The sequence below is a fragment of the Hyperoodon ampullatus genome (assembly GCF_949752795.1).
Source record: "Hyperoodon ampullatus genome assembly, chromosome: 4".
Taxonomy (NCBI): domain Eukaryota; kingdom Metazoa; phylum Chordata; class Mammalia; order Artiodactyla; family Ziphiidae; genus Hyperoodon; species Hyperoodon ampullatus.
Window position 1 is genome coordinate 66,099,279 of NC_136917.1, and position 14,184 is coordinate 66,113,462.

General features: G+C 34.8%; 1 protein-coding gene across 3 annotated transcripts in view; it reads left to right on the top strand.

Annotated features, from left to right (window-relative positions):
• Positions 1-14,184, top strand: part of FNIP1 (folliculin interacting protein 1) — a gene marked incomplete at both ends in the record, with an annotated part of 128,783 nt that overhangs the window by 83,000 nt on the left and 31,599 nt on the right. For all 3 annotated transcript variants that reach the window (XM_079702321.1, XM_079702322.1, XM_079702323.1), the window contains one exon: positions 3,350-3,435. In XM_079702321.1, coding sequence (XP_079558447.1) covers positions 3,350-3,435 — 86 coding nt within the window. The remainder of the gene's footprint in view (positions 1-3,349; positions 3,436-14,184) is intronic.

Sequence of the window (14,184 nt, forward strand, 5' to 3'; positions counted from 1 at the left end):
TGGTAATAAGTGCTATGGAGAAAAATAAAACAGAGAAAGCTTTTTAAGGAATGCTGCATGGAAGGATTACAAATTTTTATAGGATAGTCAAGAAAGCTCCTGATAAAATGACATATGGTCCAGAGATATGGAGGAGGTCAGCTATAACCATCTGAGAGAAGAATGCTCCAGGAGGGGCAAAGGAGTAAGCCTGATGCTTGAGCATTAGTAAGGAGGAGTAAGGAGGCCAAAGTGGCTGAGTTAGAAATAGGACCAGATCATGTAGGAATTTATAGGATACCATGGTATGAGCATTGGCATTTACTCTTAAGAAAGATGGGAAACCAATGGAGTGTTTTGAGCAGGGGAAATGACATTATTCATGAGACTCACTCTTACTGCTGATGGACAATAGATTTCAGGGGCAAAGGTGGATGCTTTGGGATCAGTTACAAGGCTGTTGAAGTAATTCAGGTGAGAGATGGTGGATACTTAAAGCACTTTCATGATGGAATTGGTGACAAGTGGTTGGATTCTGGATATTTTTGAAAATAGAGCTAAGGAGATTAGCTGATGGACCGAATTTGGGTTAAGAGAAAGAATAATAGAGGTTGACTGGCGATTTTCCTTTTGAGCAGTAAGAAGGATGGAATTGCCAGTACTAAAATGGGAAAACTACAAATGGAACAGGTTTGGTGGAGGAAGATCAGCAGTTCGTTTGCAGTGCCTCCTGGACATCCAAGTTGTTGTGAGTCTAGAGTTTAGGGGAAAGGTCCAGGCTGGACAGTCATCAGTGTATATATGGTATTTTAAGCCAAGAAACTGATCGAGAGAGAGAAGAGAGGAGAGGAGAGGAGGCCTAGGCCTGATTTGTAGAGCGTTTCAGTAAGTTAAAATTTGAGGAGTTGAGAACCAGCAGGGGAGACTGAGGATTGGCCATTCAAGTAGGAGGAAAAACAAGAGAGAGTACTTTTTGGGGTGAGCCAGGTGAAGAAAGTAGTTTAAGAAGTTAGGAGTGATCAGTTGTGTCAAATGCTGCTGATAGTGCATGTAATAAATTGATGTAAAGTAAGACAATTGTGAATATACGATAGAACATAAAGATAACTAAAAAAGAAGGAAAATCAAAGTTTTTTAGGAGTTCGTAGGGAAGAAAAATGACTTCCTGCTGGGAAGATGTTTCATTTGAACTGAATCTTAAAGGATGTGTAGGATTTTTTAAACATAAAGTTTTGAAAAATGGATATTGCAGAATAACAAGAAAAATTGATATCCTTGTTGCCCAAAGGTAACTCATTAACATTTTGCTGAAAGTCTTACCCAGGCCTTTTCTATGCGTATTGTACTTTTACTTGATTGGGACTGTGCTGTGTTCATGCTGTTTTAATTATGTGCCCATTTTGAAAAATTAATCATTGTTAACATACACATTTCTCATTTTAAATGGTTCTTGAATATATTTTAGTGGCTTTCCTCCATTTAAGTAACTTTTTTATTAGGTCATTTCTGCTTTTTCGCAGTTATAGCTACACTGCAGTTAACATCTTGGTGAATTTTCCAGATTATATTTTATAAGAGATTCCTATAAGTTGAACTATCAGTGGGTGTAACTAAAGTTCTTAATCTCTGTGACAATATGTAGAAAGGAAAAGATACAAAGAGGAGTAGTGAGTGGTATGGCTGGCAGAGTTAATGGTGGCCAGATCACAGAGAGTCTAGAATGTTTGCCAGAATTTTTGACTTTGTTAGGCTGTCTTCAAATTGTACTATAGGAACGTTATTTTGGCAGTATGTTTAAAAGAGACTAGTAAAAGAGAGTGGAGATGCGAGACCAATTAGAATGTTCTAGAAAGCAGAGGATGCATTTCAGTAACTCATTAGTGTCTGAGGATCATCTGCCTCTAGAGAAGACACTATATTATTTATTTACATTAAATCTGTTAAAAGACAAACAGATTATTAGCAGTACCTTTTTACTGAGCAGATGAGTAAAGTCCATTTTCATTTACTTTTTCAGAAGTTCAGCACTGGTGACATTTTCTACAGTTTGCTGCTGTCTCTTTTTGTAGTCTGTTGTTGCCAGAGTCAGTACGTGGAATATTAAGCTGTGGTTGAACTGACATTTCAGTTACTGGGAGAAGTGTTTAAACTTTGTATAAAACTTGAAATATTCAGGCACTATAGAACTCATTAAACATTACTTTTTAAATGTTTTAATGTTTTGTTCATTCTATAACCTAAAGTGCACATTGCAGTACTTAGAGTTGTGTGGATATTTGTTCAACATCTTATTTCTTAATAAAGCTGAAAGATAAAGCTGAGTGAATACTTTCATATAAATGAATAGAACTTAGTTTAGAACGTTCTGTAGTTGGTAATTAATCATAGAATGTAGTAAACCCTGAACCATCCAAATAAGTTATGTTCTAGGGCCAGTTTTCAAACTATCACTTACTTATTTTTTTAATGAAAATCTATGGATTCTGTTTCTGAGCACTGTGGGAATTGTTTCAAAGTCTGCGCCACCTTTTGAGATCTATAATGTAAAATTTTTTATTGTTGGTAAAATTAAGGAAGAATACTGCTTGATTCTAGCTAAAGAATATTTCTTTATAAATTGGGAGTCTCTCAACAGTTAGTGAAAACATAAAGTTAACTGTCACTTTTACCCTATTGAAGCTTTTGGATGAACGTGAACGATTCTGGCCTGAAGTAGTCTAACATTTTCTTAAATATATGTTTAAACATTTTAAAAATAATGTGTAATTACATAAGTAATGCATAATTACATTTTTTTGAAAAAGTTGAAAAAATTTCAAAGTTCTTTCTGATATCCATATTCTAATCCTGATCCCCTTTTTGTCTACCTAAAGCAGGACTTCTTAACTTTGGCTAAATATGTTTTTAAGAAAGCAAATATTACTAATAACTTGATACATCTTTCAGTAGCATCTTTATATTTTAGATTTTAAAAAGGGATTTAGTTAACAGAACCATTATTTATGAAATATTAGTGAAACCCAGGAGCTGTTGTTACTGACTTATCATTTTATGATCTGTTTGGGAGAAAAAAGTTTTATGTAACCCAGAAACTGTCAACATCATCCTCATTGTGTGTTGACATTCTGTGGTTTGACAGTTAAGTAAGAGGCTTACCACTGGAAAAATTTGAATTTTATTATACTCATTAAATGACCAAAGGTGCAAAAAAAAAAAAAAGCCACTAGAAATATGTGTGCCTTCTTTATGTATATCTAGTTAAGAATGATGGGTAAAATGTTGTGGAAATATGTGACTTTGTCTTTTACTTTTTTTCCCCCATATTTTGCCCATGATCAGTATAAGAATTAACTATTTGATTGCTTTCAAGGCTATGAAAATGAGCCGGAGATCAGCTGATGCCAGTCAGAGGAGTTTGGCATATAATCGAATAGTTGATGCCCTAAATGAATTCAGGTACATATTCTCCAGCTTTTCATAATATAGACTTGTTTTGCAGTGTACACTGGAAAATTTATTTATTTTTTTAACTTATTCTAATAAAATTTAATTCTTTAAATTTCTCTGTCCCATAGTCAAATGAGGGTGTAATTCAGTGGGCCATTGACTCCTTTGTTATTAAATATAAAAGTGCTTGGAATTCAAGCACACTTGGGAGGAGTCAGTGGTATGGTTTCTAGCACTGGACCACTAGACAAGCAGATATGACCAGAAGAGACCCTTGTTTTAGCAGCAATGTGCTTTGTCCTTTGTTGGGCTCCTAGGTGCAGGGACTGGTTAAGTGTTATTTAACCAGTGATGGTAATCACATGTTCTTAGATACATGGAATACAAAGATACACGGATATAGGGAATATGAACTTGATGTTCCATATAACTCTGTTGCTTAATCCTTTCTCTAGCAGTATTTTCTGACACAACAAAGCTTGGAGCCTGAAGCTCCAGCAAGTGCTGCAACTGCACTCTGATTATGGCAAGGAAACATAATACATATGAACTTACGTTGGGAATCACGCTAAGTGACTGATGTGTTTCTGTCTCAAAGAGATTCATTTCAGTTTTACTTCGTCCTCTCATCCTCTCAGTCTTTCCTCCTTTAGACTGGAGAAATAGTATAACACTTAGCCCAAGAACTCAGACTTTAGTATCTGACAGACAGACCTGTGGGCTAACCCTGGCTCTGCCTTTTACTACCCCTAATGACCTTGGGCAGATTTGTCAGCATTTTTGACCCTTAGCTTTCTAATGTAATACCTGTGAATTCAATTTAGTAATAATCTAATAGATTATTGTTAAGATAGAATGAGATAATGTATGTAAAGTACTTAGCAGAAGGCCCAACATTAATGCGACCGCTGTTTTCTATGACAAATATAACCTACAGCAGTGCTTCTTAAAAGTCATTCACAGCTCACCTTCACAGTATTGCCAAATCTGCATATCATCTATGCCATTTAAATTTGATGTTTCTCTTTAAATTGACCCTATTTTATACCTAAATAAGTGTATTTCAGAATGTGTGCATCATTACCCTAAATGGGGAATCAGCCGCCTTTGCTGTAATAAGCAAGCTGTAAAAATGAATGCATAATAATTAAAATTAAAAATATGTATCTGTGTACCACCTAAGGTTTATTATCACCAGTAGTCCATGTACCTCACTTTTGTTCATTGGCTTGTGTTGTATGGTCCCTTATTGGGTTAGGGGTCTTCTGAATTGTTTAAATATGAACTGTTAACATTTTGAAGTGAAAGCCTATTTTAGCCTGTGATATTGCAGGATTGCTATTGTGAAACTGTAGACATGTCATGTGTATACTTTTTTTTTTAATGGAAATGACTAAGGAGTTGTGTATTTAGTAAATTTGACAATAAGAGAGAACTCATGTTTATTTTCAACTTTGATCCTTTTTTTCTTCATTTTTCTCCTTTTGTGTTAAACCACAGTGAAAGTAAATCTGGTTTTTTAAACCTCTCTCAAAAGGAGAGATTTCATTGCCTCAGCCATATTCTAGAATCTTTGAATTTATGATAAAATAACTTATTTTCCTAAATAAAAGGTATGTTTTATAGAAGTGTTCTGTATGATTTTTGAGATGGAATTATAGGTAACCATTAAATAGAAATTGTATGGTAAAAATAACCTAAATTAACATGGAATATTTCATCATGTTTTTAATTTATTTCAATTGAAAAAGTTTACTTGGCAATTCCCTGATGGTCCAATGGTTAGGACTCTAAGCTTTCACTGCCAAGGGTGCGGGTTCGATCCCTGGTTGGGGAACTAAGATCCTGCAAGTCGCACGACGTGGCTAAAAAGTTTTTTAAAAAAATTTAAAAAAAGAAGTTTACTTTATGACTGTTGTATAATATTCTTTGGCTGGATTCAGTTATTGAGAAGGAGAAGATTTTCCAGTCATCTGTTATTCACCATAATTTTTAGGATAAAAGACATTAAACGTGAGTTTTTAAATCTTTCTTGTGCAGTAAACACAGTGGTTAGGGGAAATGTGTAGAAGAACACATTAGAGAATTAAATTTCAGCCTTTATTATTTCTTTTTTTGTCTTGCAAATAATTTGTACTGGTGAAAATTATGTTAGAGCTAATATTTTCTGCCATATATTTTTGTTAACATATTCATTTTAGACCTTTCTTAAGTTATCAAATGAAGCATGCTAAGAAACAATACAGTATTTAAAATTTTTTTTTATTGTGGTAAAAGTAAAACAATATTAAACTTAACATTTAACCATTTTTAAGTGTACAGCTCAGCAGTGTTAAATACATTCACATTGTGTAACAAATCTCTGTAACTTTTTCATCTTACAACATTAAAACTATAAACACTAAACACTAGTTTAGTAATATAGTATTTTTAATCAGTCTGTTTCTTTAGTTCATTGGCATCTTCACTCTATATGTGAATTATATGTGAAGTTATTCATAATTTCAGTTGTTCATACCTTAAGAATTCAGGTTATTACATTTCTGGTGCCATTCATGATTAAATCAAGTTTTATATACATAAATGTTTCTTATAGGTGAAGTATAGAGGAAATGAAATACATTCCCTCAATATTTCTAGATGGAATTTCAAACAAATGTAATGAACTGACTTTGCTTGGCTGTCTATATTATCTTCATAACTTTTCAATTCATATAGACCTCTTTGTATGTTTCTAAAAGCTTTCATGTGAAAGCTCAAAATTTGATCGTTTTATGAACATATGATTATATAAATAATTTTATGTCAGGATGTTTTCTTAAAATGAGAATTTCTTTGAGGTGTTTTGTTTTTTGACCGCACTCTGTGCATGTGGGATCTTAGTTCCCCAACCAGGAATCGAACCCGCGCCCCCTGCATTGGAAGCATGGAGTCTTAACCACTGGACCGCCAGGGACGTCCCAAGGTGTATTTTTTTGTTTTGTTTTGTTTTTTGTTTTATTTTGTGGTACGTGGGCCTCTCACTGTTGTGGCCTCTCCCGTTGCGGAGACAGGCTCTGGACGCGCAGGCTCAGCGGCCATGGCTCACGGGCCCAGCTGCCCTGCGGCATGTGGGATCTTCTCGGACCGGGACACGAACCTGTGTCCCCTGCGTCAGCAGGCAGACTCTCAACCACTGCGGCACCAGGGAAGCCCCTCCAAGGTGTATTTTTAAAAATTAATTTTAAGATACTTTTTGTATGATTCAAGAGGTAAATTATACTGAGTTGCTTAAAGCAAATGTTAATGATTTAGGCTGCATTGGATAAATTTTCTATCAATAGATTTGATATTTCAGTAAGTGTTCTACAGTTAAAGAAAAAGAGGGGCACGTTAGGCTCAACGTAAGTGCTTTTCTGTTTTATCTATGTTGAATAAGGTTACTGACACCAGGTTAATTGGTAGGTGAGAGAACTCCAGCCAGCACACATTTTACTTGGCCTCCTTGTTTTTTACAAATGTTTGAACCTTTAGGCCTTTAAGCCAGACAAGCTCTCTCTAGTTTGCCATAAGCTCTATCTCTGCCAGTTGTATTAACCCATGTATTGTATAATTTTGTAGCTTCCTGGCCACTGAGCATTATTAAAATTTAAACTTCTGTTTTAGGGGTTGGTGATTTATATCCACTAATCTAGACCCAATTCTCTTTTAGTCTGTAAATTCAGTCTGATTCTCTTCCATTTTCTGAAATTATCCATGTTTGTATCTTTGGAGCAAGCCCAATACAGGCTGAATAATAAACACTCTTCTGGAGTGTTGGGAATGGGAATGAAAAACAAGAAAACAAACCATGAACAAAATGGTAGATTTGGAGACGTGGCTATCTGTTATATCCTCTATTTCTTGGCCACTCTGTATTATTAATTAAGAGTGTAAATAGCTTAATTTCACATATATATGTGTATGTACATATACATATGTAGATATATATGTGTATACACACATTTAATTAATAGATTTAATTCTAACAGTGTCAGAGTTACAGAATAATTGAGCTAACAGTTCAGAAAGTTTTTGCATATAGCTCTCTCCCCACTACCCATAGTTTCACTGATTATTACCATATTTCATTAGTGTGGTATATTTGTTACAATTAATGAACCAATATTGATACATTATTATTAACTAAAATCCGTAGTCTGCATTGAGTTCCATTCTTTGTTTTGTACAGTTGAATGGGTTTTGAAAAATGCATAATGTCATGTTTCACCATTACAGTATCAGACAGAGTAGTTTCACTATTCTGAAAGTCGCCTGTGCTTTACCTATCTATTCTTTCTCCCTCGCCACCAAACCTATTGGCTACTGATCTCTGTCTATAATTTTGCCTGTTTCAGAATGTCATATTCCGGGAATCATATAGTATGTAGCCCTTTTAGACTGGTTCTTTGACTCAGCTGTATGCAGTTAAGATTCTTCTATGTCTTTTTTTGTGGCTTATTCATATAAAAAAATTCACTGTGTAATATTCCACTGTGTGGATGTACCTCAGTTTCTCCATTCACCTCAATTGAAGGACATCTTCTTGATTGCTAGTGTTTGGTGATCTTCTTGATTGCTAGTTTTTGGTGATTATGAATAACACTTCTCTAAACATTCATGTGTGGGGTTTTGTATGGACTTAAGTTTTCAGTTCAACTGAGTCAATACCTAGGAGCATAGTTGCTATATGTTCACAGAAGACGGTGTTTGGATTTGTAAGAAACTGCCAACTGTCTTCTAAAGTGACTATCATTTTGCATTCCCACTAGCAGTTAATTAGAGTTACTGTTGTTCCATATCTTTGTCAGCATCTGATATTGTCAGGTTTTTTTTTTAGCCATATTAATAGATGTGTAACAGTATTTCATTGTTTTAATTTGCAGTTTCCTAATGACATATGAGGTTGAGCATCTTTTCAAATACTTATTTGCAATCTATATATCTTTTTGGGTCAGATATCTGTTCAGTCTTTCGTCCATTTTTAACTTGGTTTGTTGCTTTTATTATTGTTCATTTTTTAGTTTTTTTTGGTATATTTTGGATATCAATCCTTTATCAGATACGTGTTTTGCAAATACTTTCTCCTAGCCTGTGGCTTGTATTTTCATTCTTGTAATATTTTCACAGAGCAGAGTTTTAAATTTTAATGAAGTCCAACTTAACCATTTCTTTTTTTCCCTGAATAGTGCCTTTGGTGTTTTATCTAAAAACTCATTACCAAACACAAGATCATTAAGGTTTTTCGCATGTTGTGCTCTAGAAGTTTTATGATTTTGCATTTACATTTAGGTCTGTTATCCATTTTGATTTTTTTTTTTTTTGGTGAAAGCTGTAAAGTTTTTGTCTAGGTGCTTATTTTTGCATATGAATGTCCACTTGTTCCAGCATCATTTGTTGAAAAGACTATCTTTGCTCCATGTATTGCTTTTGCTCCTTTATCAAATACCAGTTGAGTATATTTCTGGGGCTCTATTTTTGAGCTCTCTGTTTTGTTTCATTGATCTATTTGTCTATTCTTTCAGCAGTACCACACTGTCTTGATTACTGTATCTTTATAATAATTTTTTTTATATAAATTTATTTATTTTATTTATTTTTGTCTACGCTGGGTCTTCATTGCTGTGCATGGGCTTTCTCTAGTTGTTGAGAGCAGGAGCTACTCTTTGTTGCAGTGCACGGGCTTCTTGCTGAAGTGGCTTCTCTTGTTGTGGAGCACAGGCTCTAGGTGTGTGGACTTCGGTAGTTATGGCACATGGGCTCAGTAGTTGTGGCTTGCGGGCTCTAGAGTGCAGGCTCGGTAGTTGTGGCACATGGGCTTAGTTGTTCCACAGCATGTGGGATCTTCCCGGACCAGGGCTCAAACCCGTGTCCCCTGCATTGGCAGGCGGATTCTTAACCACTGCACCACCAGGGAAGCCCACATCTTTATAATAATTCTTTAAGTCAGATAATATGAGTCCTCCAAGTTTGTTCTTTTCCTTCAGTGTTATGTTGACTATTCTGGATCAGTTGCCTCTCCAAACTTTAAAATCAGTTTGTTGATATCCACAAAATAACTTATGAGATTGAATTGAATCTGTAGATTAAACTGGGAAAAATTGATATCTTAGCAATAGCAAGACTTCCTGTCCATGAACATGGAATAGCTTGCTGTTTATTTATATCTTCTTTGATTTCTTTCATCAGAGTTTTGTAATTTTCCTCCTAAAGATCTTGTACATTTTTAAAAGATTTATACCTAAATATTTCAGATTTTTCTTTTTTTTTGGTTAATATTAATGATACTGTTTATAATTTCAAATTTGAACTGTTCATTGATGGTATATAAGAACACAATTGACTTTGGTATATTAACCTTATATCCTGCAACCTTATATAACTGCCTCTTTATTCCAGGAGATTTTTGGTCACTTCTTTCAGATTTTCTGAATAAAGCAATCATAAGCAATCATGGCATCTGAGAATAGAGATCGATTTATGTCTTCCTTCCTAATCTGTATACCTTTTATTTCTTTTTCCTGCCTTGTTGCATTAGCAAGGGCTTCTAGTACGATGTAGGAAAGCAATGGTGAGAAAGTTCTTCCTTGCCTTTTACCAGATCTGAGTGAGAAAGCTTCAAGTTTCTCACCATTAAGTATGAAGTTAGGTTTCTTATAGATACAGTTTATCAGGTTAAAGAAGTTCCCTCTTTATTCCTGGTTTGCTGAGAGTTATTAATTATTGATTCAATTTTTAAAATAGATATAGGACTATTCAGGTTATGTATTTCTTCTTGTGTGAGTTTTGGTAGTTTGTGTCTTTCAGGGAATTGGTCTGGTTCATCTAAGTCATCAAATTTACAAGCATAGAGTTGTTCATATTACTTCTTAATTATCCTTTTAATGTCCATAGATCAGTAGTGATGGATCCCTCTTTTATTTCTAATATTAGTAATTTTTGTCATTTCTCTTTTTTGCTTGGTTATCTTGGATAGAAGTTAATCAATTTTCAAAGAATCTTTGATCTTTTCAAAGAACCAGATTTTGTTTTGTTTATTTTTTATCGATTTTGTCTTTAATTTCAATGATTTTTTTTTTTTTTGCGGTACGCGGGCCTCTCACTGTTGTGGCCTCTCCCGTTGCGGCGCACAGGCTCCGGACGCGCAGGCTCAGCGGCCATGGCTCACAGGCCCAGCCGCTCCGCAGCATGTGGGATCTTACCAGACGGGGCATGAACCCGTGTCCCCTGCATTGGCAGGCGGACTCTCAACCACTGCGCCACCAGGGAAGCCCTCAATGATTTTTTAATCTAATTTTTATTACTGTTCTCCTACTTGCTTTAGTTTTATGTTACTCATCTTTCTCTAGTTTCCTAAAGTTAAAGCTTAGATTATTGCATTCAGATCTTTCTTTTTCCCTAATCTATGCATTCAGTGCTATGAATTTCCCTCTAAGCACTGCTTTTGCTGGATCCCACAAATTTTGTTAAGTTGAATGAAAATTTAATTCAAATTATTTCAAAATTTCTCTTGAGATTTCTTCTTTGACCTTATGTTATGCAGAAATGTATTGTTAAAATCTCCAAGTATTTGGGGCTTTCCCATGTATCTTTCTTCTTTTTCTTTTCAAATTTTTATCTATATTGGAGTAGAGTTGATTAGCAATGTTGTGTTAGTTTCAGGTGAACAGCAAAGTGATTCAGTTATACATATACATGTATCTGTTCTTTTTCAGGTTCTTTTTCCATTTAGGCTATTAAAGAGTATTGAGCAGAGTTCCCTGTGCTATAGAATAGGTCCTTGTTGGTTATCTGTTCTAAATATAGCACTGTGTACATGTCAGTCCCAAACTTCCACTCTGTCCTTCCCCCACACCCTTATCCCGTGGTAGCAAGTTCATTCTCTAAGTCTGTGAGTCTGTTTCTGTTTTGTAAATAAGTTTTGTATCTCATGTGTGTGTGTGTATATATATATATATATATATATATATATATGTATATATATATATTTTAGGTTCCGCATATAAGCAATATCATATGATACTTGTCTTTCTCTGTCTGACTGACTTCACTTAGTATGATAATCTTCAGGTCCATCCATGTTGATGCAAATGGCATTATTTCATTCTTTTTTATGACTGAGTAATATTCCACTGTGTATATATACCTCATCTTCTTTATCCACTCCTCTGTCGATGGACATTTAAGTTGTTTCCGTGTCTTAACTATTGTAAATAGTGCTGTAATGGACATTGGGATGCATGTAACCTTTTGAACGATGTTTTTCTTCAGATATATGTCCAGGAGTGGGGTTGCTGGATCATATGATAGCTCTGTTTTTAGTTTCTTAAGGAACCTCCATAGCAGCTGCACCAATTTACATTTGCACCAACAGTGTAGGAGGGTTCCCTTTTCTCCACACCCTCTCCAGCATTTATTGTTTGTAGACTTTTTGATGATGGCCATTCTGACTGGTGTGAGGTTATACCTCATTGTAGTTTTGATTTGCATTTCTCTAATAATTAGCGATGTTGAGCATCTTTTCATGTGCCTCTTGGCCATCTGTATGTCTTCTTTGGAGAAATGTCTGTTCAAGCCTTCTGCCCATTTTTTTATTGGGTTGTTTGTTTTTTGTGATATTGAGCTGCATGATCTGTTTGTAAATTTTGGAGATTAATCCCTTGTCAGTTACATCATTTGCAAATATTTTCTCCCATTCTGTGGGTTGTCTTTGTGTTTTGTTTATGGGTTCCTTTGCTGTGCAAAAACTTTTGAGTTTGATTAGGTCCCATTTGTTTATTTTTGTTTTTATTTCTCTTAGTAGGGACAGATTGTAAAAGTTATTGCTGTGATTTATGTCAGAGTGTTCTGCCTATATTTTCCTCTAAGAGTTTTATAGTGTCCTGTCTTACATTTAGGTCTCTAACCCATTTTGAGTTTATTTTTGTGTATAGTGTTAAATAATGTTCTAATTTCATTCTTTTACATGTAGCTGTCCAGTTTTCCTGGCACCACTTATTGAAGAGACTGTCTTTTCTCCATTGTACAGTTTTGCCTCCTTTGTCATAGATTAATTGACCATAGGTGCATGGGTTTATTTCTGGGCTTTCTGTTCTGTTCCATTGATCTATATTTCTGTTTTTGTGCCAGTACCATACTGTTTTGATTACTGTAGCTTTGTAGTATAGTCTGAAGTCAGGGAGCCTGATTCCTACAGTTCTGTTTTTCTTTCTCAAATTTTCTTTGGCCTATTCAGCATCTTTCTTGTCTTCATACAGATTTTAAGATTTTTTGTTCTAGTCATGTGAAAAATGTCACTGGTAATTTGATAGGGATTACATTGAATCTGTAGATTGCCTTGGATAGTATAGTCATTTTGAAAATATTGATTCTTCCAATCCAAGAACATGGTATACCTTTCCATCTGTTTGTGTCATCTTCAATTTCTTTCATCAGTGTCTTATAGTTTTCACAGTACAGGTCTTTTGTCTTCTCCAGTAGGTTTATTCCTAGGTATTTTATTCTTTTTGATGCAATGGTAAATGGGATTGTTTCCTTAATTTCTCTTATTGATCTTTCGTTGTTAGTGTATAGGAATGCAAAAGATTTCTGTGCATTAATTTTGTATCCTGCATCTTTGCTAAATTCATTGATGAGCTCCGGTAGTTTTCTGATAGCATCTTTAGGATTTTCTATGTATAATATCATGCCATCTGCAGACAGTGACAGTTTTACTTCCTCTTTTCTAGTTTGGATTCCCTTTATTTCTTTTTCTTCTCTGATTGCCGTGGCTAGGACTTCCAAAACTATGTTGAATAAAAGTGGCAGCAGTCAGCATCCTTGTCTTGTTCCTGATCTTAGAGGAAATGCTTTCAGCTTTTCACCCTTGAGTATGATGTTAGCTGTAGGTTTGTCATATATGGCCTTTATTATGTTGAGGTATGCTCCCCCTGTGCCCACTTTCTGGAGAGTTTTTATCATAAATGGGTGTTGAGTTTTGTCAAAGCTTTTTCTGAATCTATTGAGATGATTATATCGTTTTTATTCTTCAATTTGTTGAGTCAGTGTATCACACTGATTGATTTGTGGATATCGAAAAACCCTTGCATCCTTGGGATAAATCCCACTTGATCATAATGTATGATCCTTTTAATGTGTTGTTGTATTTGGTTTGCTAGTATTTTGTTGAGGATTTTTCCATCTATATTCATTAGTGATATTGGCCTGTAATCTTCTTTTTTGGTGTTACCTTTGTCTGGTTTATGGCATCAGGGTGATGGTGGCCTCATGGAATGAGTTTGGGAGTGTTCCTTCCTCTGAGATTTTTTGGAGTAGTTTCAGAAAGATAGGTGTTACCTCTTCTCTAAATGTTTGATAGAATTCGCCTGTGAAACCATCTGGTCCTGTATTGTATATTTGAAAGTTGTTAGCATTGTAGATCTTAAAAGTTTTCATCACAAGAAAAAAATTTTTTTGTTACTCTGTGAAGTGCTGAATGTAAAAACTAAGCTTACTGTGGTAATCATTTCACAAAGTATACATATATCAAGTCATTGTGTCGTACATCTTAAAGTAATACCATATCGATGTCAATTTTATCTCAGTAAAGCTGAAAAAAACTCACCTATATGTTAGTGATTTTCTTCCTGCTGGATATGTCATTTTCTGCTAGAGAATGCTGAAGTTTCTAAGTATAATAGTGTATTTGCCTGTCAGTATTTTTTTCTCCCAGTTTTATTGAGATATAATTGGCATAAAGCA